Source organism: Elephas maximus, chromosome 2 (assembly GCF_024166365.1).
Source record: "Elephas maximus indicus isolate mEleMax1 chromosome 2, mEleMax1 primary haplotype, whole genome shotgun sequence".
Taxonomy (NCBI): domain Eukaryota; kingdom Metazoa; phylum Chordata; class Mammalia; order Proboscidea; family Elephantidae; genus Elephas; species Elephas maximus.
Window position 1 is genome coordinate 147,340,878 of NC_064820.1, and position 24,091 is coordinate 147,364,968.

Below are 24,091 nucleotides of genomic sequence, written 5' to 3' on the forward strand. Positions count from 1 at the left end.
GCTTCTAAGAAGCATTCTGGTTGTACTTATTACAAGACAGATTTGTTCATTCTTTTGGCAGTCCATGGTATAGTCAATATTCTTCGCCAACACCACAATTCAAAGGTGTCAATTCTTCTTCAGTCTTCCTTATTCATTGTCCAGCTTTCACATGCATATTTTAAGCAGTTGAAAACACCGTGGCTTGGTCAGGCACACCTTAGTCTTCAAGGTGACATCTTTGCTTTTCAACACTTTAATGAGGTCTTTTGCAGCAGATTTCGCCCAATGCAATGTGTCTTTTGATTTCCTGACTGCTGCTTCCATGGGTGTTGATTGTGGGTCCAAGAAAAATGAAATCCTTGACAACCTCAATCTTTTCCATGTTTATCATGATGTTGCTTATTGGTTCAGTTGTGAGGATTTTTGTTTTTCTTTATGTTGAGGTGTAATCCATTCTGAAGGGTGTAGTCTTTGATCTTCATCAGTAAGTGCTTCAAGTCCTCTTCATTTTTAGCAAGCAAGGTTGTGTCATCTGCATAACACAGGTTGTTAGAGTCTTCCTCCAATCCTGATGCCCTGTTCTTCATTTGGTCCAGCTTCTCAGATTATTTGCTCGACATACAGATTGATAGATATGGTGAAAGGATACAACCCTGACGCACACTTTCCCAGCATAGGAAGCTTCCTTGTGTGTTGCTATGACAAGATGTTCCATGCTCGCAAAAAGGTCTTTTGAGTTAGCAAGGCAATATAGGGAAGTAGTGTGCTCTGTCTTGAATTTTAGGGTGCATGGTTTTTGGAAGAATTTCTTTCACTTTCCAGAATTGCTATTTTATAAAATATTTAAGCTCTCTGAAAGAATCTGTACAATGGCACTATTATATTTTTAAACTTATTTTAATCAATGGATATTTAAAGAAAGATTAGCACGGTCAGGAAGGGAAGCAAACAAACAGCCTCTATTTTGAAGTGCCATACCCAGCCCGAGCGAGATCTGTTCCTAGTCCATCTCTGATTCTAAGGTATCCTTTTGAGCAAACACTGATCATAAATGACTGTTAGGTCGTACTAAGTACTCACATACCTAATGGCAAACTCATGAAATTTCCCTTTGACGATAATGTTAAAACTATATGGATAAAGAAATTGGCAACAATCAATATCTTCATCTAAGTTGCCCGTGGTCTTTCCATCATACCAGTCTGGCAATGCACCAACTTTGGGCTAATTTTGGCTACAATTTACTCCTGGGATGCTAAGTGTTTTTGGATAAAAGTGCCATTTGCCACTGTAAATTCTTGGTTTCCAAGCACAGCTGGAGTCTCAATGCTGCCAGGAAATTATTTTTTGTATTCTTAGTCAGCTCTCACTGACATTTTTCACTTAGGATATTTCAAATCTCCACTCTCCTTAGGTACTTCCATGGGTGCTGTCTCTGCAGACCACCTTCCTTCCTTCTTGATAGAGAAAATAGCTCATCTGCCTGCATCCTTTCCTCCTATTACAACGGAGGAGGTATCCGTCTTACTGTCCCAAGTTTATCCCCCTCTGGATCCCATTCCATGCTTTGTTCTTAGAGATTATCCTTGCTGTAGTACAGGTAGTCCCTTAAGATGGGGTTTCGTTCTGATGACTGCATCCTAAGTCAGTTCTGACATAAGTCAACTGCCTATTTTTTTTTCATTATTGTCTGCTATATGGCAGTGTTTTGAACATAAATCATAACATTGGACATCTGCCAGTGAACATCTGAGAACGATAACATCAGCAAATTAGGTGCTGCAACATTCTATGTAGTATATATTACTAACATAAAATGTACAAAAAAACCAGACAGTTGTAAGTGTGGTTCATCATAACTCAAATAAGTTGGGAGAAGTCGGAAGGTGGGGACTACCTGTATCTTAAACCTCTCCCTATAGGATCCTTCTCATTAGCATTTAAATAAAAGCAACTTATTTAAACTTAATACATACTTAGATGTGCCACAGCAAAAGTATTGCTTAATGATGTGATAGCATTTGAAATGAACTGGTAATTATATACCATGGTGTAAAACGTCTTAAATTCAGATTGGTATTCCAGCCTTAGCTCTGTCAGGACCCCTTACGTGAGACTGAGCAAGCCATATTCTCTGTGCTTCATTTCCTAATGAGTCAAATAGAAATGATATCTTTGGTAGAAAACCACCTGAGTGAAAACATAAATGCCAAGGGGTTAATACCCAGATTACAAATGCAGAGGTCTTCTCTTGAGGTTTATATTTGTGATTATATCAGGTAGCATCTCATGTATATCAGAGTAAAACCTAATTTTGATTAGGGCTGAAATTTTAGGATGTATGCCCTGAATAGACAAAGTTGGGAAAGATAGCTCGTAATTTTTTTTAAGTTTTCTTGACTATACATTGCTCTGATTTACCCTGTGCTCCAGGATACAACACTCTTAAAGTATCTTGGGAGAATAGTGAATTATTGAAGGAGTTGTATAGTTAGGGTACTTTCCATCCAGTTCAGTTTAATCTCCTTTTATCATAACTGCAAGGAATATTCAGTGTTGATTAGATAATAATGAGTGCATTGGATCAACTTAGTCCTATCAAAATACAATATTAATAGAGATGAGAAAGGAGCTTGGAAGAATTAACTATGGAGGGAGTGTTGGGAAGATTATGAATATGTGTTCAAAGTACTGACTTATTACATTAATTCAGATACTCTCTTCAGATCAAAAGTATTTCATTATAAAATAAAATGACACAGTTACATTTTTAAAAAGTGACTTCAAATGATAACTAATTTTTTTTTTTTTAATCTCTGTTTCTGTGGGTCAGGAATTTGGGTGAGCTCAACTGAGCACTTGTGGCTCAGGGTCTCTCAAGTAATTGTGGCCAGATGGTGGCTGAAGATGAAAGAGAGTGAGGTTGGGATCAGCTGGGGATGGCAGACATCTGTCTTCATGGAGTCTCAGGGCCTCCCTATGCAAGCTAGTTTGAGCTTCCTCATACTTTGGCAGCCTCAGGGCACTCCAACTGCTTATCTTGTGGCTCAGGGCTCCAGTGCAAGTTTTCCAGCAAAAAGAGGATGTACTGTGTGGTCTTTTCTGACCTAGTTTCAGAAGTCATACAAGGTCACCTCTGCCACATTCTGTTGGTTATAAGCTCACCCAGACTCAAGTGGAGGGGAATTAGACTCCACCTATCGGAAACCCTTGTGGTGTAGTGGTTAAGTGCTACAGCTGCTAACCAAGAGGTCGGCAGTTCAAATCCACCAGGTGTTCCTTGGAAACTCTATAGGGCAGTTCTACTCTGTCCTATAGGGTCACTATGAGTCGGAATCAACTCCATGGCAGTGGGTTTGGTTTTGGTTTGGTTATTGATGGCCATGGCAAAGTTACACTGTAGAACAGCATGTGGGGCAGGGGATATTGTTGTGGCCATCTTTAGAAAATACAATTTGCCACAGTAATTTAAACAAAAGTAAATTCTTGTCTGTGTATTGGACACAGAGAGTGAGAGAGAGACCCTCATGACTGATCAGATTAAAAAAACCTAGGCAAACTTATCAAAAGGAATAAACTAAACACTGAGAGTGCAGGTCTGTGGTCACGCATAACAATTCCAAATATCAGACTCTTGCATGACCAATCTCTGACCACACATTGTTGGTGAAGAGATTTAATTTTGGCCAAAGGAAGAGGATGTCAATTTCCACCCCCACCAGAGGCAAAAAAAAAATCAAAAACTTTTAGAACAAACCTGAAGGCAATTTTCTCACTAAAAACAAGTGCATGTGCCACCTGGTGGCAAGAGAGTCAAATGTGCATTCTATTCTATTGAGTTGTCATCAGTGTTTATATATGGTTATTTATTGAAAGACAGCAGTTCTAACATCTGTAAATGCATCTGTCCAAACAGAGCTAAAGCACAAACACAGGAAGGGAAAGGAGATAATAAAAAGGAAGATGTAGTAACCACAAGGCATCCATGCTGGTCAAATCAGCCTCCTTTTCACTAATCATAAATCACAGTGCCCTGTCCCATTAGCTTTTCATGCACCTTCAAATCAGGTGTAAGGGGGTATGGGCAAGAATAAGTTAAAGAGGGAAAGGTTTGCTGTTACACTCTTGGAGATGAGAGAGGGTAGTTAGCCAAATGATGACTGTAGTGATAAACTGTGGGCTCCTTCATCCATGTTGTTCATAGTCTCAGATCTTCCTGGATACACAAAATGGTACTCAAGGATTCCTATACACGGCAGGCTGTTTGGAACATAAGAAGCAGCCCCAGAGTCAGATTAATAATGCATCTTTCTGGTCTAACAGTCTCTTTGATGGGTACAAGGGGATTATGGTTACTTTCTTAGAATTATATGATCCAAATTGTAAAAATGGTGGCATGGGGGGCATCACACCTCCTCTAACTTCACCAGGGGGAAGAGGAAGAATCAAGTTCAGCATCAGCCCAAGGCCTATCCCTACAAGGTAGAGGTCAAACATCCCTCTACCCTCCAACCTTTTTATCAATTCTGACACCAGCTGTCCCTCCCACAGCACTGTCTACTTCTCTGCTGGGTTAGATAACTCACTGCAGTGGCCACACAGAACTCAGAGACAATACTCATAATTACAGGGTTTATTACGAAAGTAACAGGTTATAACTCGGGATCAGGATCAACAGGCCACAACTGGGGATCAGGATTAGGAAGCATGTAGGCAAAGTCTCCTTTCTTCAGTGCAGGACAGCTCTTTCAGCTCCTCTCAGCCTTGTAAGGCTCTTCTTGGCCCCCTGAGGACATGCCTCCTTTCTCGTCCTTCCGCCATTATGTCAAGTGTTACAAAGCTCTTTAGCTCCAAGTGCCCTGACGCCCCAGTCTATCAGCAAGCCTCCTGCCTGAAGACTCTTGGCTCTCTTGGTCCACGGGTTGACATGCCCACTGTAGCCACCTTGCTCCTTGGGCCAGGAAGCTCACTGTGCTATCTCGTGCCTGTCTCCTGGTTCTGCTGCTGCTGTTTATCTGCTGCTGCTTCTTGCTGTCCCTTGTGTTACAGCTCTGTCTCCTGGGTCTAGGAGGTTCTCAGCCAGGGATTCCAGGTCCAATGGATGTGCTCCATTCCTGGCTCTTCTTTCTTGATAATATTGAAGTCCCCCTTTCTGTTCTGGGATTGGCTCTCTTTTTAAGCCTAGCGGGATGGCAAAACTGACCAATCCCCTTGTTAGGGTTCCAAACACTTTATTTGTGTGGTCCCACTGCCACAAGGGTTCCATGTACCTTATTTACATTGTTAGCAAGGTGTCCAATCCCCTTGGTGGCCCACGAGCACTTTATTTGCATAATCCCACCCAGTCATTGTGTGGGAATTACAAGACTATGCTTGGCTAAAAAGGCCATATTAAGTAATTCACTGCACCATACAAATGACTACCACTCTGAAGTGCTTACTATATGTGCCAGGCACGTGCTCACCACTTTACATCTCATTTAATGCACATAACAATTCTGTATCATTTCACCCCATGGTGATGGTGGTCATGGTGGTGGTGAAGCAGGGCCGTTGGGCTCCTGGTACATAGGCCGGGAAAAGGTCAAACGGGACAGAGAGTAGAATAAACAACCTGACCTACTGGCACTGGTGCAACCATAACCCACCTCCTGGAGATTGGAACAGAACACACAGGCCCTATGGGGGAAAAGTTCTTGGCTGTTTGGTGAAACTAACTGAAATGTTTTAAGATGCTGCAAATAAACTGTTGATGTAGATCCTGCAGGTCTCCACAGGTGCAGAGCACGCGCAAAAGAAGTAACAATGACTGCTGTTTGACTTTCCTGTGCCCGCTGAAGAGGGTGATGTGACGAAGAGAACCAGTGCGCCTGCGTCACATCCCATCATAAGTTATGTCAAGGGGAACCAAAGGACTTCCATCTTGAAGAAATCCTGCATGCGCACCTGTATTTACATAGCCCAACCCCTTCTCAGAAATCTCCGTCTTTCCCCCTGAAAACCTCATGAATAAACATCAAGACCCCTCCTTGTCAAATCTTGAATACCTGGCTCTTAGGCAAACCGGAAAGACAGTCTCTCTGAAGGTTCTAGCCCTTACTGTCTCCTTTTGCTAGCTGCTGGCAAAATAAATTTGCTTGTGTGACTCCAGGCTGCCTCAGTAGTCTTATTGGGCAGTGTGAATCCGGTTGGGTTCAACTGAGGTAGGGGCCCTAAGTCACAGTAGTTGCCATACAGTTGATTCTGACTCCTGGCGAACCCATGTGTGCAGAGAAGATTTGCTCCATAGGGTTTTTAAGGCTGTGACCTTTCGGAAGTAGGTTGCTGGGCCTGTCTTCCGAGGTGCCTCTGGATGGGTTCCAAACACCAACCATTTGGCTAGCAGTTAAGTGCTTAACCGTTTGCGCCACCCAGGGGCTACTATAAGTGCTGGGGTCAGGAGTCACCCTTAACATCGCTTTATTTACCAATGGATTGATGTAAATATCTTTGAAATCTATTTCTATTTTTCAACCTCTTAGAATAAGTTTGAAAGGCGCAGTCTCTGCATTTATTTAGCACTGGTGGCAGCTCAAGAAATATCTGTTGCATGAACATAGTATTTCTATACTTTAAACTTGCTTTATTCTATTTTAGGCGCCCCCCCACCCTAATCGGTGACAACGAGAGAGAATCCTCTTCATTCACTCTCAGAATTTTCTTAGCACCCCGCCCCCTCCCTCCTTTGCTTGGGAGTGCAGAGCCCTGGTCCTCAGTTGCACACCTCACTGACCCAGCTATCCCGTCTTCATTCTAGGCTCTTTCCCAGCTTTCTGCTCAGATGGTTCCACATTTGCCAAGTGCCAGAGCCAATACTCGTGGCCCCGGATTTGGGGATGGTTTAGGGAGGGAGTGATTGCCCTACGGGCCAGTTAAATGTTAAAACCAACTAACAGGCAAAACCTCCTGTCCCACGGAGATGTGTAGGGTTAGGGTTGCCAGGAAGCTCCGTTAAACATGAATTTCGGTATGTCCCTTATACTAGAAATTATTCATTGTTCATGTGAAATTAAAATTTAACTGGGCATCCTGTATTTAATCTGGCAACACTAGGTAGGATAGCACGGGTAAAGGCAAGATTTGCGACCTTCAAAAGTTCTGTACTGGATGGGGCACCCGAAGGAGGACGCTTCTGAGCCTTACCGGTTCAGGGAACCAAGCGTGGAAACCCTCCCCGGGCGGGTGCTGTGAATGCTGCAAGCGGCCAGGCCCTGGCTCGCGCGTGAAGAAAGAGGTCCTCTCTGCTGGAGCCCAGCCCTAGATTTGGGGGTCGAGAAAGTTCGCAACGACCTACGATGGCTCGCGCTTGGCTCCTTAAGAAGCTTTGAGTGCGCCAGGTACCGGCCCGCGTCCAGAGGCAGGACGCCCGACTCAAAGATGGCGCCCGCAGCGACTGCCCGCTGCCAATATGGCGGCGCGGGGCCGCGCCCGCGCTCAGTGGCTCTCCGCCCCCAGCCTTCCTCAGGCTGGGAGCGCGACTCGTGTCGCTTTGCGCCGGTTGCCCTTCGGCCTGGGTGGTGGTCCTGGCCGCCACCCGCCCCGCGCCATGCGGCTCCTCAGCTGGTGGCCAGTGTTGCTGTGGGTGCTTGGGCCTCCTGCCCGCGGCCTGGAGGGTGAGTGCGCGTCGGCGGCGGGGGGCCGCAGGCGATGGTGCGGCAGGCGGCGGTGCGTGAGTGATGGGGCGAGGTGGAGATCTACTGGGGCGACGCTTTTACCTGCGTGAAGGCCCGCAATGCGCGCCTCGGCTTTTCTGGGTCCCTCCGTGCGCTTCTCCCCTTATTATCCTGACCTCTTTCGCCGTGTGCGCTGCCGGCTTGTGGTGGTGATGGTGGTGGTGTGGTTGACCATGGGTACACCCCGGGCTCCTCGCGGCCCGGGCCAGGCTCAGGCTCCCTTTGGCAGGCGTCTGTTAGTCAGGAGTGACCGTGTATTAAGCGCTTACTGTGGGATATCATGTGGTGAGCACTTTATAAATAGTAATAATAATCATAGTAAATACCCAATATTTAATGTACCCTTGTTAAGATTGCAAAGCGTTTTATTACATAATTTTCTACGAGATATGTTCCCTTTGTGTCTCCATTTTACAGATTAAATTGCTGAGCTTCAGAGAGGCTTAAGTAATTTGCCCAAGTTGGCACTTCTGTTAAATGGTCGAGTGTCTCTGACCCCAGAGTCCAGGCTTACCTTGCACCCTGATGGAACACTTTGTTAAGGAGTCCACTCCTGCTCAGATGCCTGCATCAAGGACAGACCAGAAAAACTTATGAGACTCAGTGGGTTACCTGCTGCTCACCAGGGCATGCTCTCAGGACCCCCCTCAGAGGTGAGGAAGGCAGCCATCCTGGCGGCATGGCTGGAGGTGGGGGAGAGGTGGGGCGTGGAGAAGACCTTACTCTCGTTGCTTCCTCACCCCACTCTTAGCAGCCCTGTAAGCCCAGACCCTTTAGGCTTAACTTGTCATTCAGACTTAGCAAGAATAAACCCAAACCAAACTCGTTGTTGAGTTGATTCTGACTCATAGCAATACTATAGGACAGAGTAGGACTGCCCTGTAGGGTTTCCAAGGACCACCTGGTGGATTTGAACTGTTGACCTTTTGGTTAGCAGCCTTGGCTTTTAACTACTATACCACCAGGGTTTCCTGAGCAGGAATAGGCAGGTCTTTCCTTTCCCTGGGATGTCCTGGAAGGAGGGGGTAGAGGCAGACTGTGGGTGAGCCGGGAGAAGGGTGAGGAATAGCAGCACAACAACCATTTATAAAAGGACTCACTCTGTTCCAGGCCTTGTGTTTAGGGCTATTCGTGCATCATTGTATGTAATCTTCATATGCTTATGAAGTAGATGTTGCTATCTTCCCCATTTTATGGATGAGTAAAACTGAAACTCAGAACCAGTAGATCTTTTGCCAAGGTGATAAAGGGAGAAGTGGAGAAGCTATGATGCAAGCCATTGTCATCTGGACTTCACAGCCAAATGTAACCTCTGTACTCTCACTGCACTTAACCACCAACCTCAGAAAGGTGATAGCATGTGCTGGGTATCCTGTTTGCCCCCAGATCATTCACCAGCCTTCTCCACCCTGCTCTGTGCCATGGGTGGCTGGCCTGCAGGAATACCAACTGGCTGTCCTGCTTTCTTGGTTCCTTTGGCTTGCAATGAGAGGAGAGTGAGGTCAGGGTATTGATTCCTTCAACTCCCTCCCTCAGGAGTTATCACAGGTTGGCTGTGTTCCTCCACTGAAAGTTACAGCTTCTGGAAGGCTGCCTTCTCTGTGCTGCCCTCGCTGTTCCAAGATCCTATGACTTTTTCCCTCCTCGAACCCTTTAGGACTGTAAGTAGCAATTGGCTGCCTCTGTGCTGTTGCTGATCCTGAAGTTTATTACCATTGCTCTTGGCTTTCCCAACTTCCTGCCCAAACCTTGGTTGTCCCTTTAGTAGCTCTTCTCAAATTTCTCAAGTTAAGTATGCTATGACAGGTCCTGGCAGGACCCTGGATGGTTGAGGGAACTTACTGTTGCTGTCAGTGTGAGCCCACCTTGCACTTAGGGTCAGATCATCAAATTATCTCGCAGATGCTGAAGTTAACATCTGTCATGGGGTGTCATTGGTCATCATGGCCAGTCCATAAATGGGGTGAGGTCACAGGAACTTTCACCAGCTGGTTCCTTCTTCACTGTGTCAAGTCAATTAGATTCTGACTGATAGTGACCTAACAGGACAGAGTAGAACTGCCCCATAGGGGTTCTAGGACCCTAACCTTTACGGACAGTGTTCTGCTGCTATTTATAAGGTTTTCACTGTCTAATTCTTTTCAGAAGTAGACTGCCAGGTCCTTCTTCCTAGTCTGTCTTAGTCTGGAAGCTCAGCTGCAACATGTCTGCCATGGGTGACCCTGCTGGTATCTGAATACCAGTGGCATAGCTTCCAGCAACATGCAAGCCCCCAGAGTATTACAAACCCAACAGACACGTGGGGGAATATAGTCTGATACAGTGCCGGAAGATGAGTCCCCCAGGTTGGAAGGGACTTAAAAGATGACTGGGGAAGTGCTGCCTCCTCAAAGTAGAGTCAACCTTAATGTTGTAAATGGAGTCAAGCTTTTGGGACCTTTATTTGCTGATGTGGAACGACTCAAAATGAGAAAAAACAGCTGCAAACGTCCATTAATAATTGGAATGTGCAATTCACGAAGCATGAATCTAGGAAAATTGGAAGTTGTCAAAAATGAAGTGGAACGCATAAACATCGATATCCTAGGTATTAGTGAGCTGAAATGGACTGGTATTGGCCATTTTGAATTGGACAATCATAAGGTCTACTACACTGGGAATGAAAACTTGAAGAGGAATGGCTTTGCATTCATTGTCAAAAAAAAACATTTCAAGATCCATCCGGAAGTACAGTGCTGTCAGTGATAGGATAATATCCATACGCCTATAAGGAAGACCAGTTAATATGACTGTTATTCAAATTTGCGCATCAACCACCAAGGCCAGAGATGAAGAAATTGAAGATTTTTACCAGTTCTGCAGTCTGAAATTGATTCAACATGCAGTCATGTTGCATTGATAATTACTGGAGATTGGAATGTGAAAGTTGGAAACAAGGAAGGATCAGTAGTTGGAAAATATGGCCTTGGTGATAGAAACGATGGCAGAGATCGCATGATTGAATTTTGCAAATACCTTTTGTCACTAACATAAACGGCGACTATATACATGGACCTTGCTAGATGGAATACAGAGAAATAAAGTCAACTACATCTGTGGAGAGAAAACATGGAAAACCTCAATATCATCAGTCAGAACAAGGCTAGGGGTGAACTACGGAACAGACCATCAATTGCTCATGTGCAAGTCCAAGTTGAAACTGAAGAAAATTAGAATAAGTCCACGAGAGTCAAAGTACGACCTTGAGTATACTCCACCTGAATTTAGAGACCATCTCAAGAATAGATTTGATGTGTTCAACACTAATGACCAAAGACCAGACAAGTTGTGGCATGACATTAAGGACATCATATGTGAAGAAAGCAAGAGGTCATTAAAAAGACAGAAAAGAAAGAAGAGACCAAAATGGATGTCAGAAGAGACTCTGAAACTTGCTCTTGAACATAGAGTAGCTAAAGCAAAAGGGAGAAATGTTGAAGTAAAAGACCTGAACAGAAGATTCAGAAGGGCAGCTGTAAAAGACAAATTATTATAATGACATGTGCAGAGACCTGGAGATAGAAAACCAAAAGGGAAGAACATGCTTGGCATTTCTTAAGCTGAAAGAACTGAAGAAAAGTTCAGGACTTGAGTTGCAATATTGGAGGATTCTATGGGGAAAACATTAAATGATGCAGGAAGCATCAAAAGAAGATGGAAGGGATGCACAGAGTCACTATACCAAAAGTGGTCTATATTCAACCATTTCAGGAGGGAGCATATGATCAGGAACCAAAGGTACTGAAGGAAGAAGTCCAAGCTGCACTGAAGGAATTCGCAAAAAACAAGGCTCCAGGAATTGATGGGTTACCAATTGAGAAGTTTCAATAAACAGATGCAGTGCTGAAAGTGCTCATCATCTATGCCAAGAAATTTGGAAGATAACTACCTGGCCAACTGACTGGAAGAGATCCATATTTATTCCTATTCCCAAGAAAGGTGATCGAACCAAAATTATTGAACAATATCATTAATATCACCTGGAAATAAAATTTTGCTGAAGATCATTCAAAAATGGTTGGCAGGGAACTGCCAGAAATTCAAGCCAGATTCAGAAGAGAATGTGGAACCAGGGATATCATATGGATCATGGCTGAAAGCAGAGAATACCAGAAAGATGTTTACCTGCGTTTTTGACTATGCAAAGGCATTCGACTGTGTGGATCATAACAAATTATGGATAACATTCTAAAGAATGGGAATTCCAGAACACTTAGTCATGCTCATGAGGAACCTTTACATAGATCGAGAGGCAGTCATTCGAACAGAACAAGGGTTTAGTGTGTAGTTTAAAGTCAGGAAAGATGTGCATCAGGGTTGTATTCTTTCACCATACCTAGTCAATCTGTATGCTGAGCAAATAATCTGAGAAGCTGGACTGTATGAAGAAGAACAGGGCATCAGGATTGGAGGAAGACTCATTAACAACCTGTGTTATGCAGATGACACAACCTTGCTTGCTGAAAGTGTTGAGGACTTAAAGCACTTACTGATGAAGATCAAAGACTACAGCCTTCAGTATGGATTACACCTCAACATAAAATAAAAATCCTCACAACTGGGCCAATAAGCAACATCATGATAAATGAAGAAAAGATTGAAGTTATCAAGGATTTTATTTTACTTGGATTCACAATCAACACCCATGGAAGCAACAGTCAAGAAATCAAAAAACGCATTGCATGGGGCAGATTTGCTGCAAAGACGTCTTTAAAGTGTTGAAAAGCAAAGATGTCACCTTGAGGACTAAGGTGCACCTGACCCAAGCCATGGTGTTTTCAATTGCTTCATATGCATTTGAAAGCTGGACTGTTAATAAGGAAGACCAAAGAAGAATTGACGCCTTTGAATTGTGGTGTTGGTGAAGAATATTGCCGAATGAACAAATTTGTCTTGGAAGAAGTATAGCCAGAATGCTCCTTACAAGCAAGGATGGTGAGACTATGTCTCACGTAGTTTGGACATGTAATCAGGAGGGATCAGTTCCTGGAGAAGGACATCATGCTTGGTAGATGGTCAGTGAAAAAGAGGAAGATCCTCAACGAGATGGATCGACCCAGTGGTGGCAGCAGTGGGGTCAAGCATAACAGTGATTGTGAGGATGGCGCAGGACAGGGCAGCGTTTTGTTCTATAGTACGTAGGGTCGCTATGAGTTGGAACTGACTCGACAGCATATAACAACAACAATGACATATGATGTTAAACATCTTTTCATATGCTCTATTTGCCATCTGTATATCTTTAGCAAGGTGTCTGTTCAGATCTTTTGCCAATTTTTTAATTGAGTTGTTTTCTTATTGTTGAGTTTTAAAATTTCTTTGTATATTTTGGATATAACTCTTTTATCAGATGTGTTTGGCAAGTATTTTCTTGCAGTCTGTGCCTTGTCTCTTCATTTCTGAACAGTGCCTTTTGTTTTATATATATATATACACACACACACACACACACACACACACACACATATATAAACCCTTTGGCATCAAGTCGATTCCTATAGGACATAGTAAAACTGCCCCATAAGGCTTCCAAGGAGTGGATGGTGGATTCGAACTGTCAGCCTTTTGGTTAGCAGCCAAACAGTTTACCCCTGCACAACCAGGGCCCCATGTATATGTATGTACACTTAACTTTTGAACACAGGGAATACAGTTAAAATTGTTTAAAAATCCTTGCTTACTAATTTTGACATGTGTATCAGTTCTGAGCTAGTTTTGATTGATTGATTATTAAATGTAATCTGAGGTATGGATTACATTTTTCTGCCTGGCAATCTTTGATCAGATGCCAGACATGAATTTTACATTTATTTATTTTATTGTGCTTTAGATGGAAGTTTACAGAGCAAATTAGTTTTTCATTAAACAATTAATATACGTATTGTTTTGTGACATTGGTTGCCAACCCCACGATGTGTCAACACTCTCCCTGTCTTGACCTTGGGTTATCCATTTGCATTCTTGCAGCTTTCCAGTCCCCTCCTGCCTTCCTGTCCCTGACCCTGGGGTGGTATGCCCATTTAGTCTCCTTTACATGGTTGAGCTACTTGTGTTATTGTTTGTTTTATGGGCCTGACTGATCTTTGGCTGAGGGGGGAACCTCAGGAGTGACTTCAGTACTGAGTTAAAAGGATGTCCGGGGCCATACTCTGGGAGTTTCTCCAGTTAGAATTTTGTTCTACATTTTCCCCGGCTCTGTCTAGGATCCTGTATTGTGAGGCCTGTCAGAGTAATCGGTGGTAGTAGCAGGCACCATCTAGTTGTGCTGGACTCAGTCTGGTGGAAGCTGTGGTAGTTGTGGTCCATTAGTCCTTTGGACTAATCTTTCCCTTGTGTCTTTGGTTTTTTTCATTCTCCCTTGCTCCAGGTGGGACCAGTGGAGTATCTTAGATGGCCGCTCACAAGCTTTTAAGACCCCAGATGCTACTGACCAAAGTAGAATGTAGAACATTTTCTTTATAAAATATGTTATGCCAATTGAGCCAGATGTCCCCTGAGACCATGGTCCTCAGCCCAGAAATTTGGTCCTTCAGAGAGAATTTTATGTTTTTGAATGTTGGATATGTTCCTATAAATATTCTTGAGCTTTGTTCTGGGATAGTTAAGTTACTTGGAAAGGTTTTGACCCTTTCAGGTCTTGTTTTTAAGGGTTGTTAGATGTGAACAGAGTTGAATGTAGTCTAAGATTAGCTGTGCTCCGCTACTGAGGCAAGTCCCATTTGTGTATTCTTCCCAGTGCCCCATGAATTACGAGGTTTTCCAGTCTAGCTTGTGGGAACAGGTACTATTTCTAGCTCCGTGTGAGTGCTGGATACTATTATCTCTAATCCTTTGGGATGGTTCTTTCCCTGGCTTTGGGTAGTTTACTCACACACACGTACTGGTCAATATTCTGCTAAATACACAAGAGGGGACCTGCTGAAGATCTCTGGAGTCCTCTCGTCTTGTGTCCTGTGCTGGAAACTATAGCTTCCTTGACCTCCCTGGACTCTTAGCTCTATCTCTTCAATTCAGGAAGCCTACCAGGCTCTGCCTGCGTTCTCTCTCCTTGAACCATGGTTGAGAATTCTCTCAAGGCAGTAAACTGGGGCAATTATAGGGCTTTGTTTCCCCTTTCTCAGGGATCACTGTCTAGTGAGGTCTTTGTTGCCTGATGAGTAGTGTCCTGAAATTATTTAATATATTGTTTATTTTTTGGTTGTTTCAGGAAGGAGGGCTAATTTCATCCCTGCTACTCCATTTTGGCCAGAAGTGGAATTCCCAAAGAATGTTTTTGAATTGCCAAATGAATCTGCAAATTTCTGTGGGGATATTTGAGACCTTATAAAAATGTGCATACACTAGGAAGCTCTCAAACCTTTTCGCAGTTTAAGCCAGTCAGTCATTCACTCTCTGGTGTCATGCTCTTGGCATGACAGATCTCATTCTCATTATACAGGCGGCAGTTCCCCAGCTAGGTGGTGAGATTGCCTGAGGGCAGGCACTAAGGTTGTCTGAGGACAGGGGCTGTGCGGGGCTTGTTTGTTTCCCCTGGTCAGTACTTGGTATAGAGCCTGGCAGCTGGTGTGTTGATAAGAGTTGGAGGGCAGGAGTCACTGCTCCAGAGATTAATGGAGATTGCTAAATGGACATGCGAGACTGCCTTGGAGTCTTCTCTTACCTGAGCATTTTGCCAGGACCCACCTTGTGGCTCCAAAGTGGGAGGAAGGCCCCCTTCTTCTTCCTTCTGCTGCTGCCCCTGTTCTTCTGGGCGTTCTTCTTGCACTCCCAAGGGCAGCAGGCAGGCTAGCAGAGTCCAGCTGTCAGGAAGGAGCTGCTATGTGACCCAAGCCTGTTCCTCAGGCAGTGCAGCCCAGGATTCCCAGGGGTATCATGGTGGGAGATTACATCTGCTCTGGACTAGCAGCCAGGAGACTTTGCTCCTAAACCTGGCTCTGCTGCTTACTAGCTGTGTGCTATTCACATTATACTGAACCTCTCTGTGCCTCAGCTTGGTCATTTATTAATTGATTGAGGATGAACCCTTGTCCTGCCTATCTCGCAGAGCTGTTATTATGTGTGCAAAGATGCTTTGCCATAGTAGAATCTTCCGTAAAGCCATTATTATTTTGGGGGGTATTCTTATCAAACAAAAGGAAATGTTAAAATGTTTGTATCATATTTTCTTAACTGGATGTCTGCACTGGAATGCCTTTGGACATGACCCAGATGAAAGTGGTAGGCTTTGAGTGAAGCTGTGTATTTGTCCACTTACCTACTTGGTGTTCATTGATCTAGTACCCTGTGAGCACTTTCTTCATGACCTGGAGAATGGTGGGGGCTCTTGGCTCTTAGATAGTTTAACAGGAAGGATAACTTTTTTCTCCAGAGGGGAACATTTCATAGTTGAGGACAACTATAACTATTTGAAGTTCATTTATTTTGAAGTCAGGTATGATCATGACCATGTGGCATGTTTTGGTTGCAGAGGAAAGTGGTCACGTCTGGTCTGAGGAGCGGCCTGCTCACTCTCTCCAGGCTGGGGCTGTGTACCTGAGTGAGGAGGAGCCCCCACATGGCCCGATGGACCAGGACATGTCAGCAGAAGAGGCTGATGCGGTGGTGGGACTGGACAGCGCTGGGGATCACACGGTGATGCTGTCTATGATTCCGGGGGAAGCTGAGGACAAACCGAGCTCAGAGCCCAGTGGTGGCACCTGCGAGGCTGGAGGCGAGGAAGATACGAGGTGCAATCTCAGAGAAAGCCTCTTTTCTCTGGACAACGTTGGAACAAACTTCCCAGATAGAGAGGAGGAATATTACACAGAGCCAGAAGTGGCAGAGTCTGAACACGCTCCGGCAGAGGAGTCCAATAATACTGAAAGCCTGAAGTCCCCTAAGGTGAACTGTGAGGAGAGAAATGTGACGGGATTAGAAAACTTCACCCTGAAAATTTTAAATATGTCACAGGTAAACAAACATATTATTTAGTGCTTTCTTCCTTTTCAGCATATACTTTTATGATTTAATTCTTTGTCAACTTTCAAACTGAGGGTCACAATTTTTACTGTACTGTAAGTAGCATGGAGCCCTGGTGACACAGGAACTAAAAGCTACGGCTCTGATCAAAGACGTCGGCAGTTTGAATTCACTAGCCGCTCTTTGGAAACCCTATGGGACAGTTCTACTCTGTCCTGTAGAGTCACTATGAGTCAGAATCGACTCGATGGCAACGGGTTTGGGCAGATGCATAGCATTTCATGGCTGCATCAGTGAAAATTGCCCTCGCTCTCCCTGATGTTTATTGGGAAAGGAGGAAAGATAACTAGTGTCAATTATGCTTTTTAGGTGGCCTAAACCTAGTCACCCTTGGGGTCATCTCACCACCAAACCTCATGATAAAAATCCTCATGGACAGAGAGGTGCTTAGCATCAGAATCACAACATTTTTCTTTTTCAAAATGAAATATTTATTACAGAAGCAACTTCAAAATATCTGAATTAACACGTGGGAAATGTGCTATATGGATGAAAAGTTTCTCTGTCCTCCAAGGAGTGTGAGTCCGGCGTTTAGAGAGCTGAGACAATTGCTACAAACCCAGCCATGCTTTTCCAGATAGCTGGATAAATGATGATTCCAAAGGGAGTGCTGGGATAATGGGAAATTTCTGTGGGATGGTTAAGAAGCCAGAAGAGGAGGATGAATTCCAGGCTACTGATATTAGAGAAGTAAACCCTAGCTCTGAAAGTTGTGATTACTTATTTTATGTGAGAATATGGTACTGTTAGGAAACCTGGTGGTGCAGTGATTAAGAGCTTGGCTGCTAACCAAAAGGTCAGTGGTTCAAATCCACCAGCCGCTCCTTGGAAACCCTATGGGGAACTTCTGCTCTGTTCTGTAGAGTTGCTATGTGTCGAAATTGACTCGATGGCAACGGGTTTGGTTTATTTATTTTTCCTGGTACTTGTAGTGCTCATAGCTGCCCTCCTAGTGCCAGATCAATGCTGGCCTCACACCCTCCCCCTAGTGCATGGTAGACACTATCCCTCAGCTCTGCAGGACTGTCTAACTGGTGTCACCCACAGCAACCAGGCCAGAGCAGGTTAAACAGTCTGAATTAGGGTGGTGGCAGGGGTGGTGCGCCACTGAATTGAACTAACCTTTAGCCAAATATATTGATCCAACTGCCTCGTACAGACTCCAGTCTGCTGAGGGAATAGTTTGACTCTGAGATCATAGTGCTCCAGCAATGCCATTAGGTCGAGTTAGACAAACAATTCAAAGGCCGGGGCAGCGGTCTCTACCCTGTGAGTGCTTAGTATTTGAATTGATGAATTATGAGAAATATTCAAGTAGCTGTGTAGTAATATTAGGAAAGCTTGATGTTGTTAGGTGTCGTTGAGTCAGTTCTGACTCATAGTGACCCTGTGTACAACAGAACGAAACACTGCCCAGCCCTGTGCCACCCTCACAATCGTTGCTATACTTGACCCCATTGTTGCAGCTGCTGTGTCAGTCCGTCTTGTTGAGGGTCTTCCTCTTTTTCGCTGACCCTCTACTTTACCAAGTGTGACGTCTTTCTCCAGGGACTGATCCCTCCTGATAACATGTCCAAAATTATCCAAAGGAAAGTTTAGAGGAAGCTTTATAACTTTCCATTTGATAGTACTTTTCTGCTAATGCAGAATTCATCTGGCTCAAAATCCAAAAAGTCCTAAAGCGTATACAGCACAGTCTCCCTCCTGTCCTTGCCCCCACCCACCAGTTCTCTCCCTGGAGGCGGTAGTGTTCCTGTTGGATATCCTTCTAGACAAATGTGCATGTACATTTACTATGGACTTTGACACTTGTTTCTTTCATCGCAGGACCTTATGGATTTTCTAAACCCAAATGGTAGTGACTGCACGCTGGTCCTGTTTTATACCCCGTGGTGCCGATTTTCTGCCAGTTTGGCACCTCATTTTAATTCTTTGCCCCGGGCATTTCCAACTCTTCATTTTTTGGCGCTGGATGCATCTCAGCACAGCAGGTATCTTCCTTTAGGGGGTTTACGTCTCATCCTTTAAGATGGTGGTTGTGGTTATCTGGAGGTCAGAACTAGTTAAGTTAGAAGCAGAGGTGATGGGTGTGAGCTTCAAAATTGTATTGAAGAAAGGAAAAGCCAAGGGAAGGTTCGGGTGGCCTAGCTTCTGAGGGAGCCGATGGTGTCATTTTCTGGAGGCCTCTAAAAGAGAGAGTGGACTGTTGTCTGTGTAACGGAATTTAAAGGTAGCTCAGCCTGATGTCCCATAGGGTTTGCCTAATGGCTGGGGAGGGACTAGAGGACTTTTTTAGCACAATTAGGGTCACACATGCCACATTCCTTTGTGACTTAACCTGCAATTTAGGTTTCCAGCCCTAATATCCCATCTCCTCGGTCTATGTCTACTTAGGATTTCTTTCTTTCCTTCGCTTCTATTTCCCTTCTTTTCACTTACTTACATTTATTTTTGCATGCCTGTCCCACAGATGTTCAGATTAATTCAGTGAATTAATATATCCCTTCAAAATGACATTTTACCCTTGTTTATACTTTTGTTCAATGAGCTTTTGTATTTTTTAAGTGTCAATAAAATAAATTACAGAGAGCTTTGCTCAGATGTCATAGATTTCCCCTGACTGGTCCTGGCTGTCAGCTGTGTGTCCCCTTTTCCTCTGATTTAGAGATGCTCATGAGCTGGTCACAAGGAAGTTGTGTGTAAGTAAATTTAAAATGTCTGGGAGATGGTCAAGTTGGTGATAAAACATTATGAAAGTAAGTTGAAGTTGAGTAAAAGCTTATTAATTCATACTCCAGAGATTTTCAGTATAGGAGATGTTATTGCCAACATTTATCTCAAACTGTTTGTGAAGAAAGACATTGTCAACAAATGAGTAGTTCTCGTAAGGGTTTCAGGAAAATGTCTAAGCTGCCCAAGGGAACAAATTGATGGGAAGGACAGTTGAGGTTGGATGTCCAGTTTTGACTGGGCCCTCCACTGCTCCCGAGCCAACTGGGCTGACTCCCACACCTACTCAGTTCTCTCTGGACTCTCTGGTATGGGGTCCAGCACAGTTCCCTTTGCCTTTTTTCCTTCTCCTCCGTGTATCCTTCTCAGTGTCTGGTATGGTGCCTCTCTTAGGGAGAATAGACAATACTTGTTCTTATTGTATGGACTGGGACTGGTGTTTCCCTCACATGCTGATACTAATACTAAGTTACAAATGAAAAAAAAAACCTGATGATCCAATATTATTACCATTTTACTCATGGGGGAACTGAGGCTTAGTAACCTGCCCAGAGGTCACATAGTTCTGAACTGGCAGAACGAAGGCTTGAACCCAGAGTGCTTTGACTCCAGAGCTTATCTTCAGTGCTCTGTATCATGTAAAGGTGAAACAATACCACAGGTCAGATTACGTCCAAACTGCTTTGCCCTAATTGGGAACTTCTTGGCATGTTTGTTAGATCATATATTCTCTTGTACTTACCATAAGTTGATTTTTTTTTTTTGAGAATGGGCATTCTGAAGAGTTTGAAAATTATTCTGTCAAATAAACTGACACAATGTCCTTCCTCCATGAATTAGAGTTTTCTGGCCTGATCTGTTTGGTCATTTAGAAACTTAAATAAATAAATAAAAAGCCCAAACCCACTGCTGTTGAGTCGATTCTGACTCACAGTGACCCTATAGGACAAAGTAGAACTGTGCCATAGGATTTCCAAGGAGTGCCTGGTGGATTTGAACTGCTGACCTTTTGCTTAGCATCTGAACCCTTAACCACTACGCCACCCGGGTTCCCATGAAACTTAAATAGTGGAATCATAACTGTGTCATGGGTAGTCCCATATTGTAATAGAAAGCAACTCAAAGAGCAAAACAGGAATGCCCCCAAACCATGACTCATTAGGAAAGAGGTCAAAAACAAACAAAAGCCTAAAGTTTGACTGTTACAAATCTCCTTATGCACACGAAACTGATCCTTTCTCATTTATTTCCATCCATTCTGATAAGGGATTGTGTGAGAAAGCCCACTGTTAATTCAAGTTTTCTGACTGACTTCTTTCTCTTACAGTCTTTCTACCAGGTTTGGCACTGTAGCTGTTCCTAACATTTTGTTATTTCAAGGAGCTAAACCAATGGCTAGATTCAATCATACAGACCGAACACTGGAAATGCTGAAAATTTTCATTTTTAATCAGACAGGTATGTAGGAGAAATAATACGCTGTAGGAGAATTTTATTGCTGGGGGTATATGCCTTCTGTGGGTTCTGACCTGCTGTAATCTATATCCTAAGTGAAGGATTCAAGATTGACTCTGAGATGTAACCTTTTTTTTTATTATTATTATTTTTATAATAAACTATTTCCTGTTAAATACTTCCCCATCAGTGGCAAACTTAACATGAATAAGTAATTTTAATGATTGTAAATAGCTTTTTTTGAGACATGTTTTATTGAGGTAAAATTTACATACCATACACTTTGCCTGTAGATACCTTTTATATACGTTTTAATGTATAATATTTATACAAAAAGGTGCATAAATCACTATGTACAGCATGAGAAATTTTCTCAGAGTGAACACCCCGGGTAAGTAGTACCCAGATCAAGAAACGGGACATTTCTCCCCCTCTTCAGCACTGCCGTTCCCCTAAAGATAACCGCAATCTTGACTCCTAACACCGTAGTCTAGTGTTGCCCGTTTGTGAATTGTGTGTTATTGGGGACGTATAGTATGTATTCTTTTGTGTCTGGCTTATTTCACTCAACATTATGATTGTGAGATTCATCTGTATTATATGTGGTTTGTTTTGTTCATTTTTGTTGCTGTATAATGTTCCATTTATTAATCAATTGTAGATGTTATTTGAATTCATTAACATTTGCCAAAACATACAGCTTTACCTTTTACTCTGTTCGTGAAAGTTTGAGCATTGTAAATTGAAGGCATTTCCTCCATTGGAAAAGTTCTCTCCTCAAAAACTTGCATACCCCAAGTATGAACGCCCTGCTTCTTTCTGAAGTGTATTCCTTGGAAATAGAAAATAAATTATAACATACCTTCCATATATTTTAAATTGAATGTAAGTACTTATATCTAATACTAAAGAAGGAAGAGCTGCTACTTCCAGGAGTTATGAAGTGTTTAGCTATCTCAAGTCTTGTCCTGAATTGTCATTTAGATTGATATGGGGAGAGGGAGACATTTTGCTCAACACTCTGGGAAAATCTAGAATCCAGGAGTCACAGCATGTTTGGCATTCACTGGTCCCAGTGGTAGTTAACTGTTCTGACAGTTCTTCAAATCTTTCAGTACGTTATATAAAAGCATTTTTTTTTTTTTTTTAAAAAAGCATTACTTATTTTGTGAAAACATTCCATAGAGCCCTGCCAGTAGCTTTACTAGTTACTTGTTGAACTTTGGCCTTAAAAGAGAAGAAAATTCTTGCAATGCATTGGTTAAGAAGCCTTTAATTTTTGAACAGCTGACTGGATTCTTGCTTTTTTGATGTGGTAGGGAGAAAGGCAAGTTGCAAATTACACTGACAGGCAAGTGAAATCGATCCCAGATATACTAGCGGTGGTGTTTATATTAAGACTGCATATCACTTTGCATACCATGCATAATAGTTCAGAAAAATCTGTGGCAGGTGCTTTCTCTGATTTGAAACAACTGATTTCTCTTTCAGGCATAGAAGCCAAGAAAAATGTGGTGGTAACTCAAGTTGACCAAGTGGGCCCTCTTCCTAGCACTTTGATAAAAAGTGTGGACTGGTTGCTCGTATTTTCCTTATTCTTTTTAATTAGTTTTATTATGTATGCTACCATTCGAACTGAGAGCATTCGGTGGCTAATTCCAGGACAAGAACAGGAACATGCGGAGTAGTGTTGGACTGAAAGTAGAAGTTGGAAAGAGGAATTTCAGTCCTTCGTATCAGAAATCAGTGCTATGATTTCATAGATTTTCTTCGGTGAAAGGCTGACTTTCAACATCCTCCAGGTTAAAAGAATCATGCATTTGTTGAACTACTGAATGTGTAAAAAAATTATAAACGGGCGTTTTAACTAGTATTGTAATAAGCAAATGCAAAAATATTCAATAGAATTCACTGTTCTTGTTTTTACTACTTGAACGTAATACAGTATTTTAAGGGAGAAACCCAGTTTAAAATGTGAAGGCGTATTCTGGTGGAATAGTGAGTAGAATGACAATATGTTTACTACATAGAAGGCAGAAATTGGACTTTCAGATTATAGTTTTAGAAAACTCTTGATTCCCCGTATGTCCAAGAAAGTTGGTTTTCTGTTCTTTTGCAATTTCTTTTCCAGAGTCTAAGCAGGAAAGTGTTGTGATGGGAAGAGTAACTAGAACCGACAAGTGTGACCTCTCACAAGTAGCAACCGCTACTTGCTGTCTTTACTGATGGAAAATAAAATAATCAAAGACCTTGATGCCTGTAGTCTCTAATTTCACTGGAAGAATTTGAAGTGGTTTAAGAAGTATTTCTGGATAAGGCAGATGCAAAGAGAAAATATATTTTATCACCACAGCTAAAGTTTATCAGTTCTGTAGCATAACGTAAATATTAGTCATAGCTGTCTAATCGGCATGCATTTATTGAGCCCTAAAATGTTCCTAACACTGTGCTAGATTTATTTATGTCTAAAAGAAGTTACACTGCCCTTGCACACAAGTTGATTCCAGGATACTTCAGGACACATTGAGTAAAGAGACACCATATAATTTATACAAACTTTTTTTTTGCATTTTCTTGCATTTTTTTAATTGTGATTTAGGTGAAAGTTTACAGAGCAAATTAGTTTCTCATTAAACAGTTAATACACAAATTGTTTTGTGATATTGTTTGCCAACCCCTTGATACTTTCCCCTTCTCCACCCTAGATTCCCTGTTTCCATTCGTCCAGTTTTCCTGTCCCTTCCTACCTTCTCATCTTTGCTTTTGGGCTGGTGTACCCATTAGTCTCATATACATGATTGAACTGTGAAACACAACCCTCACATGTGTTATTGTTGGCCCTATTAAAAAAAAAAACCCTGTTGCCGTGGAGTCGATTCCAACTCAGAGTGGCCCTATAGGACAGAGCAGAACTGCCTCATAGCTTCCAAGGAGCACCTGGTAGTTTCAAACTGCCAAACTTTTGGTTAGCAGACATAGCTTTCAAACACTACACCACCAGGGTTTCCTGTTGGCCCTATAAACCTTTGGCTGAAGGGTGAACCTCAGGAGTGACTTCAGTACTGAGTTAAAAAGGTGTCCAGGGGCCATACTCTTTTTTCTCCAGTTTCTGTCAGGCCAATGTCATGGATTGGATTATGTCCCCCCAAAAATGT

General features: G+C 42.9%; 1 protein-coding gene across 2 annotated transcripts; it reads left to right on the forward strand.

The window, feature by feature from the left end:
* The first annotated feature begins 7,407 nt into the window (after positions 1-7,407).
* On the forward strand, positions 7,408-23,791 carry TXNDC15 (thioredoxin domain containing 15). Of its 2 annotated transcripts, none has more exons than XM_049873680.1 (5): positions 7,408-7,634; positions 16,201-16,682; positions 18,579-18,742; positions 20,809-20,939; positions 22,428-23,791. In XM_049873680.1, the coding sequence occupies exons 1-5, from the start codon at positions 7,430-7,432 to the stop codon at positions 22,622-22,624; spliced, it is 1,179 nt and encodes a 392-aa protein (XP_049729637.1). In that variant the 5' UTR covers positions 7,408-7,429; the 3' UTR covers positions 22,625-23,791. The 2 variants fall into 2 exon arrangements, with proteins under 2 accessions (XP_049729637.1, XP_049729638.1); XM_049873681.1 differs by lacking the exon at positions 7,408-7,634 and adding an exon at positions 8,230-8,347.
* Positions 23,792-24,091: the final 300 nt, after the last annotated feature.